We start from the raw sequence: 15,604 nt of genomic DNA, 5'->3' as shown, positions 1-15,604 counted from the left end.
CGTCTATTAATTACGGGATTAGTTTTTGACATGTTGATATTTTTATGAGGAAAAATATTTATGCAAAAATTTATATTAGGGCTTCAGCAAAAGATTTCGTATAGTTGCAAATATTTCATTTGTTACACAATTTCATAAAAATGTTTATATATTCCCTTAATTTTAATTAATTTTATTGTTAAATTATTTGTGTATATGTATGGTTATACAAATTTCGGCTTCCCTAAGTTAGTCTCCTTTCTTGTACATTTTTTTTTTCAGTGTAATTGTGGCGTGTGTTTTTGAGTATGTGGGTGAGTGTCGGCCGCACGTGTATGAGTGCGTGAATGCTGGCTTCACTAACTATATTTAGAGAGAACTTACCTAGAGGCTGGAACATTGTGTGGCAATGGTCGTGGGCTTAGTTGCCGGTTGGTGGGTGGTGATAGGGGGATTGAGTGTTGTATAAAGAGGGTGAGTGTGTGAGGGGTGTAAAAGGGGTCCGCTTCGAGTTTGGGCCAAATGCCAGCAGCTGTTCTGCTGCCCGGTTAATGAATGAATATGCATGAGGGGACAGACAAAGCTCATGCTCCCACTCAACATTCTTAGATTCAATTCCACACTTCTGTTATATTCGGTAGTTTTTGGGGAAATATTATTAGTTTTATTCGTCCGAAACTTAACCACAGTGAGTGGCCAAATTGGGGTATTTAGACAACGTAAGGTAAATTTATAAAAATTTAGGGAAATAGAGGAAATCAAAAGCATAACGCAGGTATAGATAAATGTATAATTTAATGGTTTAATTCTTGGATAATGGAAAAGCATAAGAAAATAAATTATATAAAATAATATGACTAATAGATTCTTTAATGAAAATTGTTATTAAAAATACAATAAGGGTTTTTATTTTATTTTAAAATTAATTTATTAAACCAACATCTTTTCTTCTGCTTACAAAAGGTATCCCTAAGTCTGGAAAACTCTGTCTGCTCCTCCTTTCACTTTCCCATTTACACATGTCGTGTTTTAGGTTTAGGTTTTAGGTGCGAGGGAGTAAAAGCTCTGCCCTCATTAATTTGCTTCGCTTATCAAATTGGTTTTGTTTTTATTAATTTTTGTTTTGGCGCGCTTGCTGACACAAAGTTTATCCTGGTGCTGGTGCTGTGCTTTCTTGTTTCACCGTGTTTTTGTTGCTGGCACAATATTTGCCAGACCATTAGCGCCATTAACATAATGAATTGCCATCGAACTGCGGCATCGAATCGCATCGAATCGAATATAACCGAGGCGATATACCATTATTTCCTACATGTCGGGACTGTTTACTCGCCATTTTACCTGGCGGGGTGTGCAAATGTTCCGCCGGTATTGGTGGCAGTGGGGGGGATGACATTGATTTAGAGGGGTTCCAAAAGCTCTTTTTATATTAGAAATGCAAACAAGGGATAAGCGAATGGAATTAAAATTGACGAGGGAGTATTAAGGTTAGTCGAACTTGAAGAATCTCTTCCTCTCTGTATTTATTTGAATTATAATTTATAATAAGACATTTCTAAACTGAATTTAAAGTACAATTTAATCCCGATAGCATTACAATCACACCTATATTTTTGTCTAGAGTTTAGTCTCAGTAAGGATAACTCAATCCCACCTCGATGGCTAATGATTGGCATTCCTGCTGCAGCATGACAAACATTTTCTGCTCTCCGACTGATTGTGATTAATCATTTGATTTGGCTTGCAAAAATTATAATTTATGATTGATTACGCATTCAGCTGTTGCTATTATCCTCAAAGGATCCAAAACAAAACAAAGTTCAGGCCAATTAAATCCATTGGCATCCTGCTATCTGTCAGAAAGGCTTTCACCGTCTTCTTCGATTTGGAAAAGCCCGCGAGGCTGCGTAGGAAAATTTCAAATAGCTCAAGACTTAAGTCATTTCAATGGATGATGCTTCCTCGAGGCAGCGATAAGTGTCGAATGACAGACGATGACGACATTTATGGGTTTTTGTCAAGGAGAGTTTTCAATTGCCGCGGCAACCGCTCCACAAATTTTCCCCCTTCTACCAGATTTTCCGTTTTGCTATTTTGCATATGCCTTGGAAGTTGGCAAAAGTTGTGCTTTTTTATGTTCTGTATTTTCTGTGTGTGGTGGCAGCAAACTTTGGTGACTTTTAACAGCCCAAAAATAAAGTTGTCTCTTTAGTTTTTGAGCCAGAGAAAAGTTTTCCTAATTGAGGCAGACTTTGTAGACTTTTTCTTCTGCTCGCAGTTGATATGAGAATATGGAAATATAACTTGCGAAATGGCTATTTTATTGATTACTCAATTAATTTCTACATAGAATTTCCACATACAATTTATAGAAAAATTGAGAAATAATCAAGAAAAATGGTTATTAAGACTTAATGAGGTGGTAAATTGGAAAAGCACTGACCTTCGCTCCATGGATTGTTGATATCTGGTGAAAAATACAAATATTTCTCATGAGCAGAAATTAAGAAATATGACTTATAGTTTATATTATGTGCCCGACGGGTGGCACAAATGTTTAACTAAATGGAAAACAAAGAACTTTTAATGGCAAATTGTGCGAACTGATTCACGAGAATTTCCAAGGAATTTCTCATGTGAATTTTTGGTGGGTTGCCCGTTGCGTTACTCGATAGCTTCGTTCTTGTCTTTTTTAATATTCATTTTTCCATTCAATTTTTCAATTTTTTTTCGAAGAAGAATTTCTTGTTGAAATATTTCTTCTTTTTTTTTTTTTTGGCAACAGCAAAACAATTTGTTTATAGCACGCGGAGCGTTGTGTTTTGGACATATTTATGCCGGTGGCCAGGCACTTGTGTTTGGCCCCTTCCGCTCTCCGCCTGCCACGCCCCCTTTGCGAAGTTTTCACCGCCGCCTTTGGCAAAAAAACAAAAGCCGATAAAAGGCAAAAGACGGCGGCGATGATGAAGACGAGACGCTGAAGCGCCGAAGAACAAGAAGCCGGCGAACGACGACCTGCGCCTGGCTTTAAGACTTTCCACAATGAGAAGTTTTTCCCTCGAACTGCCTGCTTTTCTTTTATTTCCGTCTTTTCCGCTCTGCCTTTTCCCTCTCTGCCTCTCGTTCACTGTTTTGCTGTTGTCTGTGGCACAGTTTTGTTTGAAATGCTAATGAAATCGGGCTCTTTGACTTTGTAGTTGGGTATAGAAATTAAAATTATTTTATTTTAAGATTTATTAAATTTATAAATTACTTAGAATCTAATCCCTATTCTTTATGAATAATAATTTCGCCCATTTTATATCTTTTGTTTTTAAACAAAACCCTGTAAAAACCATAAACCTTCTCCCAGCTCATCTACAGTATTTCTTCGATAATCTCTGGAAGTTTATAAGGGTATTAAAACTTCGCTAGATTGAAGATAAATTTTCTATACATTTTCTTCCTCCCACTTTTTGTTTCATTCGAAAATTTTACAAACAATCTGAAGTTGTACTCGTTCTGGCCCTCCCTGCCCCCTTTCTATCCTGGCTCCTGTTTTGATAGGACCTTGCGTGTCTGGCGAGCATTTCGTGAGACTTAAGTGGGCCGGCACCCAAAAACAAAACCCCTCTCAACCCCCTCTAAAAAAAAAGATCCTACAAAAATATATACATACTTAGGGAACGGTAGGCTCTGGCGGGGGAAATCCGAAAAGTAGATACGATATATTTATTGGCGGCGTCAGTTTGCGATGCTTTTTTGCGGGGGCGGCGGCAGTTTCTGTTTGAGTTGCTTTGTTTTGGGGTTTGCCTTTGCCTTTGCTTGTGCTTTCGCTTGTGCAAAATCGAATTTATTGTTTTAATGCCATTTTCTGTCGCTGTCGAGCGCAAAAATTGGCAATTTGTTTAGAAATTAGCGCACTCTCCCGTTTTTCTCTTTTAGCATGTAAAATGAAAATCAATTTCATTTTCCCCTCCATTCATTTCTCCTTTCAGCTAAGGACAGTCGCGGCGGGATGAGTGGAGCGCCGGGAGCGGGCCCAGGTGGGTCAGGTGGCCTAAGCGGTGGGGCCACCCACATCTTTCGTTCGCTGTCATCGGAAAGCCAGAAGCGGGAGTGGTCCAAGCGGCTTTCTCTCCGGGGAATGCGCCATGGCGGCGGCGGAGGAGGAGGTGGTCCTGGTGGAGGAGGTGCGGCAGGCACAGCCCCAGGACTGGCCAGCAGCAAGGAGGTGAGCTAATTGAACCACAAGCACAAAGACATTACGCAAAAGGTGCACTTGGGAAAAATACGAGGAAATTGAAAATAGGATAAGGGAAAAAAAAAATATAAAATATTTATTTAAATGATAAAGAAGAAATGTTTTAAAATAAATATAAATTAAACTAGTTAAAAAGGAAGTCAAATAACATATCCTAAATATAAACACATGATAACAATTTATAAAAATTTGGCAACAAGCTTTTACTTCTTTAAATTTTTTAACACAAATTTACATAAAAGAACAAGTAACCCTTTCTGATCAATAAGGCTTTCCTCGTTTTTTTGTAATTTGTTGTATTCTCTAATGGCCCGAATAATGTCTTAATTTTTGTTGCTTCTTTTTCTAGCCAGTGTACACAATGAGCCATTTACCGCATTTTTTATATCCTATTTCCCCTGTTTTTTTTTTTGCAGGAGAGCAAGCACAGAAAGTTCTTCAGCCGCTCGGCCTCGTTGCGGCAGGCGGGAAGCGGTGGCAGCCAGCAGGCCTCCATGGAGCTGCATGTGCCCGGCCAGGGGCAGGGTGGTGGTGGTGGAAGCTCCTCCGGAGCGGGCTCTCCCTCACAGCCACCGCAAACGCAGACACAGCCTTCGACGCCCAAGAAGTCCAACTGGGAGGTGATCGAACATTTCAATACAAGTGCCAAGGGAGGCAAGGCCATGGTTAGCAGCAGTTTGATTGCGGTGAGTATGGTTAGTGGATGGGGGCCAATGGGCAATGGGATTCTGGCATCAATTAATTTGCCCGCCTAATGGACAGAACGTCGGCAGCAGGCACCCTCCCTCTTACTTACCTGTGCTTTGGGATTTAAATATTTAATTTGATTGCGCCACAAATAAGCTGAGTTGGAGCTAAATTTAAATATAATTTCATTGCTAATGGGCAAGGAGAGAAGGGTGTCCTGGAAAATGTATTTAAAATCAAACAATCTGGCAAAAGCAAACACAGGCAGCAACAGCATGTCAGGAAATTTGGCTTTAATTAAATTTATTGTTTTATCGCAATCGAAGCTGAAATTGGGCTCGAGGGAAAAGAGCCTTGGGCCAAAGGAAAACTCTCTAAACTTTCTTACAGTCTTGTTTTAATTTAGTTTTTTAATTTATTTAGTCAAACAATTTTGGCTTCTTACTTGGGTTTTAGTTAGAAATTGAACATAAAACTTAAGCAAGTTGGAAAAACAAGAAATTGTATAAGGTTTCTCATTTTTAAGTAATTTGAAATTGAAAATTAATATTAAAAATGTTTAGGATTTTTGGTAGAGATAGGAAATTTTACAGTAATCTCAGTAAATTGTTCTATGCTTTATTTTTCGTTTATATATTTCCAAACATCAAACTCCCTTAAATGAACACTTATTTGTTGCTTTTCGAGAATAATAAAGTTAGTTTAAAGCTTTTAAAAAAGATACTTAACTGGAAAAACCCCGTGATTCTCTACACTCGTTTTTATTTGAGTTTTATTATTAACTCCTCTTTACCTTTGCAATACCTTCCCCACTGTGTGTATATTTCTTTTAGATACGTTTCCCTCTATAAAAGTTAACGTGTTTTAATGCCAACTAACAAGCGATGTCCTGGGAAAAGCACTACCACACACAGGCACAAGGGGCCACTTGGCAACTGTGTGTGTGTGGCGCGAGTGTGTATATTTCTATTTGCGTTCGTTGTCAAGAGTCAATTGACAAAGTTTAGCAAATTGAAAAGGCAACAAAAAAAAAGGGCGAGAGAGGAACGAAGAAAAAAACATTTTCTGGCATTCAAATGGGCGGCAATTTGCTTAAAAACGCCGCGGGGATCCACACACACACACACACGAGTCTCAGTTGGCCAGGGTGTGCCAGAGTGTGCATTGGTATGTGTTTGAGTGGGTAAAACGTTTAGTTCAATTGTTTGTGGACGCAAAAAAATCATAGCATACTTACAAGGGTCAAATGGATACTTTAGTACATTTAAATGAGAGTAGAAACATTAACTATAAACGTGGAAAGAAGCAACTCTTTAACTAACTATAAATTATTATTTAACACAGTGTCTGGATATTTTCAACTAAATTAGAGCATTTGTAGTTCTGCTTAATTGACTTTACTAAAAGTTTTAATCGCCAGTTTAAATAAATTTAATTTGATTTCAATTGCCTCAGGTATTATACATTTGAATTAAGTTTGGCACAATGATTTTTCAATTATGGCCAATAAAATACATTTAAAAGTAATTTATTATTGTATTTAAAACTTAATTCATTGCATTTTATTAGAGAAAAGTATTTATGAGCTTTAATTAATTATGTTTATTTACCTAATTGAATACTTTTAAGCATATAAACAAATCAAAGCCATAAATATTTATTGGAATTTAGTAAATATTTTCAAAAGTAATTATGGTTTGCATTTTACTCAACATATTTTAGCATTCTAATAAGTTTACAAGATTTCTTAAAATCCCCTAAAAATATTATTAATGTATTTTAAGGTAATTTGTGCATCCAAATATAAGTATATATTTAGCTAATTGATGCTCTATTTGTTTAAAATATAAAAATTCACATTTAAAAGCTTGTTGCTAACGGCTGAAAGTAATCTAAATTTTATTGACAATTTTCGGTGGTTTAATTGTAATATATAAATGAGATTTTATGCCTTCCAGCTATAATAATTCAATTATTTCACTCACTTCATCCCCCAACAGGCTGGCATTACGCGCTGCAACATCGACGAATCCATCGATTCCACCAACTCCAGCTCCACCTGCCACAGTCCCATGGTCTACCAACGTGACGAGGCGCAGCTGCTGCAGCACGGTAAGAAAAATGAAAGAATGCGGAGAAAGTCTTGGGTAATAGGAAAGCGTTTACCTCTCGTTACTGGGGGCTACTCAGGGTCAATAAAAATACCGACATGCACACATGCTTCCTTTGCCTGCCGAGAGGACCCTTATTTTTTTTTTTGTCTTCTTCCCCGCTCGCACCGCACCGCTCAAAATGTCACAAGTTGATTGTCATTGTCATATTGAATTTGACGAGGCTATTTCGCAGTCTCGTCTCTCTTTCTCTCGTCTCACGTTTCCTTGTCATTGGCATTTCACTCACATATCGCTTTTGCCACCACCCAACCCAAACCACTTCAAGGTTGTCAGGCTTCTCCTGTATCATCCAGCCCCAGACCCCATTACAGATTTATTTTAGTTTGCGTTTCCTGCGAACAGAAACCGAGCCCCGCCTTCGGTTTTGCTTGGCTTCGATAGACATCTGTATAGAGGACGCTGCGTAGATTTCTATGGAATTTACATAATCACGTTTGGCATTTATTTATTGATGCATATAAAAACATATTCCAAGATCCCTTTCCACATCTCAGACTCCATTCCGCCACACGGAATTCTGTTGTGTGTGTGCTGCTGCTGTGGTTTTTTGCATTGTGGTCAGGGCACGGGACAGTTGAATGATTTTAATATGCCGATTTGGCTGACGTTCTCCATTTTACAATAAAATATTTTATGGCTTTGTGTGTTGCATTTGAAATCAAGGTTTCCATTCTCATTTCTCACAGGGTTATTTTTTTAGGGGAGAAAAAGGGAAGGGCAGGGCAGCAGAAATGTCAGGCTCAGTTGATGATGATGTGCCACACACAATGCCTGGCAAATCGAAAATGTGTATAACACGTTAAGCGAATGAATTGTACTCGATGTCAGAATGGCCAAGGAAATATGTAGGTTTCCAAAAGGGGAGGTACAATAATTTGGTTTGGGTTTGCCTTCAAAAAAGACATACTTTGTGTTAACAAGGGTGAAAAAATAGTGCAATAGATTCATCTGGAACGGGAAATTAATTTTATAATGATTTCTAAACCAAAATAACATAATTTTGTGTGATTTTGTTTATTTTGTGGGTCATATTTAATGAAAAGAGAAGGAGGTATATAAATAAGTTGAAATTTCACTAGTAAACAACAGTTTAATAAGAGGTTTCTTAGTAAAATTATTTTGATTAAAGAATTATCCTCTTTTAACATTCATCAAAATAAACATTTCGCTTAATCTGGCATTAAAAGCTTATACCTTTTAAGCCTAGTCAAGTATCTAATTAAACATTATATTTTCCAACAAAAGTTTACAAGCAAATTAACTGAAAAATATGCATAAATAGGCAGAAACTTCTGTGATTTTGTATACATGTCACAAGTTAAATCAACCCAGATTACACACAAAACGGGTTTATATTTTATTCACTGATTTTAATGAGTCTGTGAGAGGCATTTCTAAACTATTTTATTCATGTGAGTCATGTGTCAATGGGAATTATCAACACAAATTTGCATTTAAAAGTCATCAACAGACTCATTGAGCTTCTGCTCACGCAACACCCACACACAACATTCATTGAACAATAATATATCATTCACACATTTACAATTACAAGTCTCCTGTAACTGCAAAACTTTCAAAAACTTTCCATGCTGTTTCCTCCCATTTCCATAATTCTAATTGTTGCCAAAGGTTTTCCCATTTGCAAAAGTCACTCGAATGTGTAATTATTTGTGTGCCAACAGCAATTTCGTATGCAGATTTCCCGGCATGTAATCATTTTGAACAGCTAATTGCAGTTGAGCTGCATTTCGACTTCAGATTCCAAAATTGAACTTAACTTTCCGTCTGAGGTATTAATTAAATTGGCTTTTGTGCAAGGACTCTAGGCATATATTCATAGAAGTCTCTGGCCGCAAATTGAATGACTCTGCTTTCAGGTGATCCTGGCAACATGGAGGCCAACAATCCAAATCCGGGCGGCGGTGGAGGAGGTTCCGGTGCGGCAAACGGTCCAATGAGTCCCAGCATCTCGTTCTGGTTCCGTTTGAACCGCATCATCCTGCGTCTCTGCTCCACGCACCAGTTCAAGAATCTCCAGGTAAGCTACTTACGCTGAAAGCTTAGCATAAAATCCTTTGCCAAACAATTTTCAAACTGGCCCAGATCCTGCTCCTGCTTCTGCTCCTGCCAAAGTTCTTTGCAACTTTTTCGCCAGCCTTGCTACTAAGTTTGCTCAACTTTTTTTGTTTCTGGCACTTGGAAAAAGAATGTGTTTTACAAGATAAAGAAATTACTAATGTTATTATACTTAAATAAAGAGAATTTTTGGGTTTTTATTAAGCTTCCAATAAATAATTTTAGAAAATATCCGTTTTTCCATTCAATTTGAATATAAAATCTGCAAAATTCCTTTCTCCCAGTGTACTAATTTCCTGATTTCATTCAGGTGGAAATGCTGTATCAGCGCTACTTTCTGCGTATGAACCAGAGCAACACCACGCACATCCTGGCCCTGCTTCTGGCTTTGGTTTTGGCCCTATCCTGCACGCACTTGGTCTTCACCACGCTGCAGCTGCGACGCAGCAGCTCCCTGCTACTGGAAATCGGCCAAATCGGTCTGGACGCAAATGCGACGACCGGTGGCAACTTGACGACAACCACAATAAAGCCTCCGGCATCAGCCTCTCCACAAATTGCCACTGGCAGGAGCAGCAGCAGCAATAGTAACATACCCTCCGCCATTCCGAATTTCGATACCGGGCTTGCGGGCTGGCCAAAAGGCACTGATTTCAAATCCGCCGTTAACCGCGACCCGGCCGACTTCGACGAGAATGATAATGGGCCCGGATGGGGACAGTGGCGGCGGCAGAAGCGCAAACATTATCGACGCCTCCACAAGCATCGCTACAAGCACAAGGCACACCAGCAGCATCGCACCAGGTGAGCAGTGCTGCCAATTACTTATTACTAAAGGTATTAGGGCAGAAAAAATATCAAATGTGAGGGCATTAAAAACAGCTGAAGCCAGCGAAAATTAATTTAGAAAACATTAGATAATATTTTCTAGAAGAAAGCGTTTTGATGAAAAGGAAAATACTAGGTACAAAAAAACTCTTGTTATTAAAGTGAAGAATATCCTTTTAAATCTAAAATGTAAGCCAACTTATCAGCACTGTAGAGGGGTAGGAAAACCCTGTAGGTGAGAAGTACATTTTGACAGGTCACCCCTCAACCAAGAATGTATTTCCCAAAAGGCGATTCATATTTCGCATTTGAGGTTTTTACTTTTACGCGCGGCTCTGAAATTCAATCAAACAACTTTAGGCTGGCCAAGAAGAGCTGAGCCCATAAAAGTATGTCCAAAGTAGGCTCAAATTGAATTTTAGGCAGAATGGTGGAGAGGCTGGAACAAGTTAAGCTTCAAGAAAAGTAATTTTAGCCAAGGCAAAGGCCACAATTGATCGAAGGGAATCCATGACATGGCTTTAATCAACAGAGGAAAAATTTAATTTAAAGCAACACCAAGAAAAGTCCAAGGCAAATATAATTTAAGACATTAATTTGTGATGGAAAATGTCAAACAAAATTTAAATGGATTACTTATTCAGGCAAGACACTTATTAACTTCCCTCTGCCATTGTCTAGATAATTAGAAGTTGAATTCAATGGAAAATCTAAGAGCCTGATTTGCTTATAAAATGAGCAGAGAGTAAGGCAGATTTCCTAAGGTCAGTTATAAATAGAAAAGACAAAGAACTCCTTGGGTTCTATTGGATGTAATTTGAGTCTCAATTATAATAAAATTATGCTGAAATAGAATACGTCTAAATGAAGAAGCGCAGATGCAGACAACCTTCAGTGTAAATTAAAAATATGAAATTCTCAGCCGTCTATTGAGAGGTGTTTAGGTTATTTTAAAAGCCACTTTCCCTGCAATTTTTGCTATTTTCTTGTACTTTCTACTATTATCTATTGTTTATTTATTTTCCTTTGAATATTTGTCAACAAACTAGACCGATTGAGAAGTATCTTCTACACGCACGCAAGACAAAACCTTAATCAATAACGTAGGCTCGTCTCCGTTAACTGACTCTGCAAATTCATTTTCTCTGCCGCTTCCATTTACATTTCGATTTATTTTCACACAAATATTTATGTTGGCCATAAATGGCAACAAGACGGATAGTTGGCCAAACACAAAACAGACATTTCCATCAATTGAGATACGAGTGAAATGAAATTTCCGACTTTATTGCAGATATAGGATACGGGAGAAGCGGAGTCTGGACGAGATCGAGCTGGTCAGTGGAGGAGGAGGAGCCCAGCTGATTGTTGACACTGCCCCCGATAATGTTTACAGAGCTCCGGCTATAGAGCGCCATGATGATGATGGTGATGATGATGATGATGGGCGGAGTGCTGGCAGTAAACGCATTACGTATACGCCGCGTGTCCGCGACAACAATCAAATTTCGCTTGCGGAACGTGATGAAGTGTTAAACACATCGTCAAACGCAGGAGCGTCAGTCAATAATTTGGACACTCCGCTGAGCTATGGCCACGCCCTGGCCCTGCTCCTGATGCAGGTGGATGAGTCGGTGCTGGTCTTCCTCATTGTCATGCTAATCTGCGGGATTGTCTACTCCTGTGAGTTGAGCTTTCTCGTCGCTCGGCTGACCTCTGACCGTTGACTTTGGCTCCTAATCTGTCTGTGTTTGCTTACAGTCCTGCTGTGTATCCTGTCCAAGCCGGCCATGAACGAGATCTTCCTCGTGCTCGTCTCCTATGTCATCCTGGGCACCTTTCTGGCCATCGAAGTCGCCGTCAGCTATGCCATGCAGCCAAGGTTGGTTTACTGGTTATTAAGCCTACACAGGCAGAATCAGTTTTAAATATAAAATTTAAAAAAAATCATAAGAATTTTAATTAACAAAATAAGAAAATATACAAATTATTTGATAGTCTTGAAAAAGGTACTATTTGAATACTTTGAGCTCTTGCTATCCTAAGTTTTCTCTGAGTGTCTGGCAGCTGTTGCCTGGCTTGACGAAATTAATCATTCACGTCTCGCTAATTGCAGGGACTTGGCCGGCAACAATCAGCTAAAGTCCTGCTAAGCAAACAACCACATCTGTGCTCTCCTTGGTGCTAATCGCTCTTCTCGTGTCCGAATTTCTCCTCTCCGGCAGCAAATCCTTCAATGGCAGCGCCTGCTGCATCGTCCTCATCTACATGACGTACACGATGCTGCCCCTGCGGCTCCGAGAGGCTCTGATCGGTGGCATCATCCTAAGCGTCGTCCATCTGTACACCTGTCTGAGGTTCACCACGGCCGCCGCCGCCAGGGAAGATGAGCCGACGGAGGCAATCAAATGGGAGGAGGTGAGTGGCAGACAGACGACACACGTGTGGTCTGAGCCTTGGTTAAGATGCTGGGTATTGTCTTTGTGTATAAAGTGATTTTTGGGCGAGGTATTTGTGAATTTAAACATATTTAATGGGCTTTAAAAGTATATATTAATAATGAAATGCATTAAAATTTAGTGAAGATCAATTTTTTAAATAATATAATTCATAAATTATTATTTTATATATATTGTTGTCTGAGTAAACATAAGTTAACTCTTTTAATTTGCTAACAAGGCCAAGTTTTCTATTCTCAAATTTCATGGCCAACTATAGTCTAGGGTTTCCTATGTCAATTGACATCCCCCTGTTGTTGTTTACATTTCAAATGAAGCATAGAGCCATTTATCAACAGGTTTGGCAGTTCCACAGAGCCGCAAATGCAAATTGATTTAACGAACAATAAAACTGAGACCCACTGCGCCATAAGGCGGCCGAGAGCTTTAATTGCCTCCCTCGCCAGTGAAAATGGGAAAATCAGTAGCGGAAAACAACAACAGCAGCAGCAGCTGAGAGTGGCACGTGTCCAGGGCCTGCGAGTAGACATAAATGAAATTAAATTAAATTGCCGCTAAATTGAATGAAATCGAGAATGTGAAGGGCGCCTCTTCCTTGCAGCCTCCTTAAGTGTTGTTTTCCTAGTATTTATGGCCTGTAATGTCATTAATGCCTACCGATCTGCCCCCGCAGCTGCTCTGTACTCTGGTGGCCCTCCTCCTGGCCAATCTCACCGGCGTCTACACCCACTGGCCCAAGGAGAAGGCCCAGCGCAAGGCGTTCATTGAGACGAGGCAATGCATCGAGGCCAGGCTGCGGACACAGCGCGAAAACCAGCAACAGGTGAGTGCTTTTAGGAGCAGTATTTCCTTTGAAATTAGGAGGTAACATAATTGAGGGTGCTTTGAAATAGTAAAATATACTTGAAAATATAATACTATTGGTAAATAATTCATTTTTAACAAAAGAAGCTAGCTAACAAACTTCAATAGAAAAATATCGAACAATTAAGAAACCTAGGGTGTGAAATCTAGCCTCTGAGAAACACCCAATCTCCTCCTAATACCTAAACCATAGCTAAAAATATGCCTTAATGGGGGAACCCTCTTTGGAGTCGCAGACAAAGCAATTTCAGCAGGTGTCATGTGTGGAAGCAAACAACATGAAAAGGCCAACAGGAGCAAAGGCAAGTCAAACAAATGAACAGAGAGCGAATTTCGCACAAATTGTTTGCATCAAACGGAATGTTGATTGAGGACCAGCGGGGTAACTGATTCAACTCCCAGGTTCTTTTCGGTGATTTTCAACGGCCTTTTATCTGGAGCACAACAAACAAAGGACACTTCAAGCAGAGAGTGTCAGCCCACGTGGTTTCATAATTTGGCAGCACCTTTTGATGGTGACTGCTTGAGCTTAAAGTAACACAGAAATATATAAACAACAAAATTCAGAGAAAAATGCAATGCAAATTCAAGTAATGTGATCGTAAAAAGGACACTCAGAAAAGGTTCTCCCATGTAAAGAAAATTGTACATTTATTATATATACACCGATCCCTAAGCCAGATTTAAATTTAAATCGTATTTTTTTTTGGGTGGCCAACACTTTGTTCCACATGTAGCATCCTGTAATGGATATGGGGTATTAACCGGAGATCCATTTGTTGCAGGAACGCTTGCTGCTGTCGGTGCTGCCGCGTCATGTGGCCATGGAGATGAAGGACGATATTGCGGGCCAGCCACGTGACACACAATTTCACAAGATATACATCCAGCGGCACGAGAATGTCAGGTGAGTTGAGTCCTGCAGGTCCTGCGGGTGTGCGTGTGTGTCTCTGAGTGTGTGTGTGTGAATTTATTTGCATGCAGAGTCAATAAATTGTTCGGCTGAGAGTCTCTGAATGTCTGAGCTTGTAACGCGAGCAATGAATTTGTATGCAAAGCCAAAAAGGAGCTAAAACAAAGGCACACAGATACAAAGGCGCACAGATACACACGCACACCAGAGCAGACACACAGAGCACTCAAGCAAGCATAATAAAGCATACTTTGGGGCGCACCTGTTTGAGCCAGAAATGTCGTCTGTCTGCTGCTGCTATTCCCTCGCTTCCTTTCAAAAGGAGTTGCTAAGATTTCTGTCCCAAGTTGCCAGGGCATAAAATATGGAAAATAGTTGGAATACGGATACTGGGCTGTGTGGGAAAATAAGATTTCTTATTGAAATTCAAATAGGAATAAACTTTTCGTGTCACAATTTATACCAACTGAATTTTTAGGTAAATTGTTAGGTTGGTTTCAAGTCACTCTTATTATTATAATATTTGAAACATAATCCTGGAATTCAGTATATCCTTCTATAGAGTATTTTTAGATTTTAACTCTCAAGACGCCCTGCCAGTGCTGCTTTGCTTTATATGTTTACCCTACCAAAAGTTTACCTCAGCCATTTTGTATTAAATTACGCGCTGAGCCGACTAAGCCCTTCTCAGTTACGAGTCGTAAAATCAGCAAGAAAGCAGCGCCAGATAAACACGAAACAAGTGGCAGTGCTAACGTGGCTCTGTCAACACATGGCGTTTTAGGCCAAGTGAAGGCGAACGTGAAATGGTTTTAACGTCATTAGATTTACGAGAATAAATAACCGACAACTTAATTCAGGCTGAGACAAAAAAAGGGGAAATAATTTTCCGGAAGAAGCAGGGAATTTAAATTTTAAACTCCATTTAAACAGCTGTTTTGGGGAGGTAAAGATTCTCATGAACTTAAGAATACATTAAATAAATCCTAAGTCCTAGAATATGTTTAAAATTCCTCTTTTAAGGTGGTTTAAAGCTTTAAGTTTGACGTTTTCAATTTGTTTTGATAAGTTTTTTGTTTTCCTTAACTGTTTACTATTTTCCGAATCTCCTCAAACTCGTTGTTTCATCTGTATCTTGCCTTTTTTTCTGTTTTTCAGCATTCTCTTTGCGGACATCTGCGGCTTCACCAGCCTCTCGGATCAGTGCACCGCCGAGGAACTGGTGCGTCTGCTGAACGAGCTCTTTGCCCGGTGAGTATGGGAATCGGTATTGGACCTGCCTCCTCAATGGAAAAGCTTTACGGCCAGAGGTTGTGGCCATAATTAATGCCAAACAGTTCAGACACTTGGCAAAAAAAAAAGAAGCAACTACTTTGAA

General features: G+C 39.4%; 1 protein-coding gene across 3 annotated transcripts in view; it reads left to right on the top strand.

The window, feature by feature from the left end:
* Positions 1-15,604, top strand: part of LOC108071534 (adenylate cyclase type 6) — a 42,750-nt gene that overhangs the window by 5,646 nt on the left and 21,500 nt on the right. Inside the window, exons 2-12 of one of the 3 annotated variants that reach the window (XM_070285268.1) lie at positions 3,957-4,192; positions 4,639-4,908; positions 6,910-7,021; positions 8,964-9,124; positions 9,473-9,966; positions 11,285-11,673; positions 11,752-11,872; positions 12,216-12,408; positions 13,123-13,272; positions 14,099-14,220; positions 15,385-15,477. In XM_070285268.1, the coding sequence (XP_070141369.1) occupies positions 3,977-4,192; positions 4,639-4,908; positions 6,910-7,021; positions 8,964-9,124; positions 9,473-9,966; positions 11,285-11,673; positions 11,752-11,872; positions 12,216-12,408; positions 13,123-13,272; positions 14,099-14,220; positions 15,385-15,477 (2,321 nt within the window). In that variant the 5' untranslated portion in view covers positions 3,957-3,976. Of the gene's footprint in view, positions 1-3,956; positions 4,193-4,638; positions 4,909-6,909; positions 7,022-8,963; positions 9,125-9,472; positions 9,967-11,284; positions 11,674-11,751; positions 11,873-12,215; positions 12,409-13,122; positions 13,273-13,369; positions 13,947-14,098; positions 14,221-15,384; positions 15,478-15,604 lie in introns of those variants that run through there. The other 2 variants (XM_070285267.1, XM_070285269.1) reach the window with 2 other exon arrangements.

Source organism: Drosophila kikkawai, chromosome 3L, assembly GCF_030179895.1.
Source record: "Drosophila kikkawai strain 14028-0561.14 chromosome 3L, DkikHiC1v2, whole genome shotgun sequence".
In the NCBI taxonomy this organism is placed as follows: domain Eukaryota; kingdom Metazoa; phylum Arthropoda; class Insecta; order Diptera; family Drosophilidae; genus Drosophila; species Drosophila kikkawai.
Note: the sequence above shows the minus strand (reverse complement) of the source record. Positions and strands in the feature narration are given on the sequence as shown.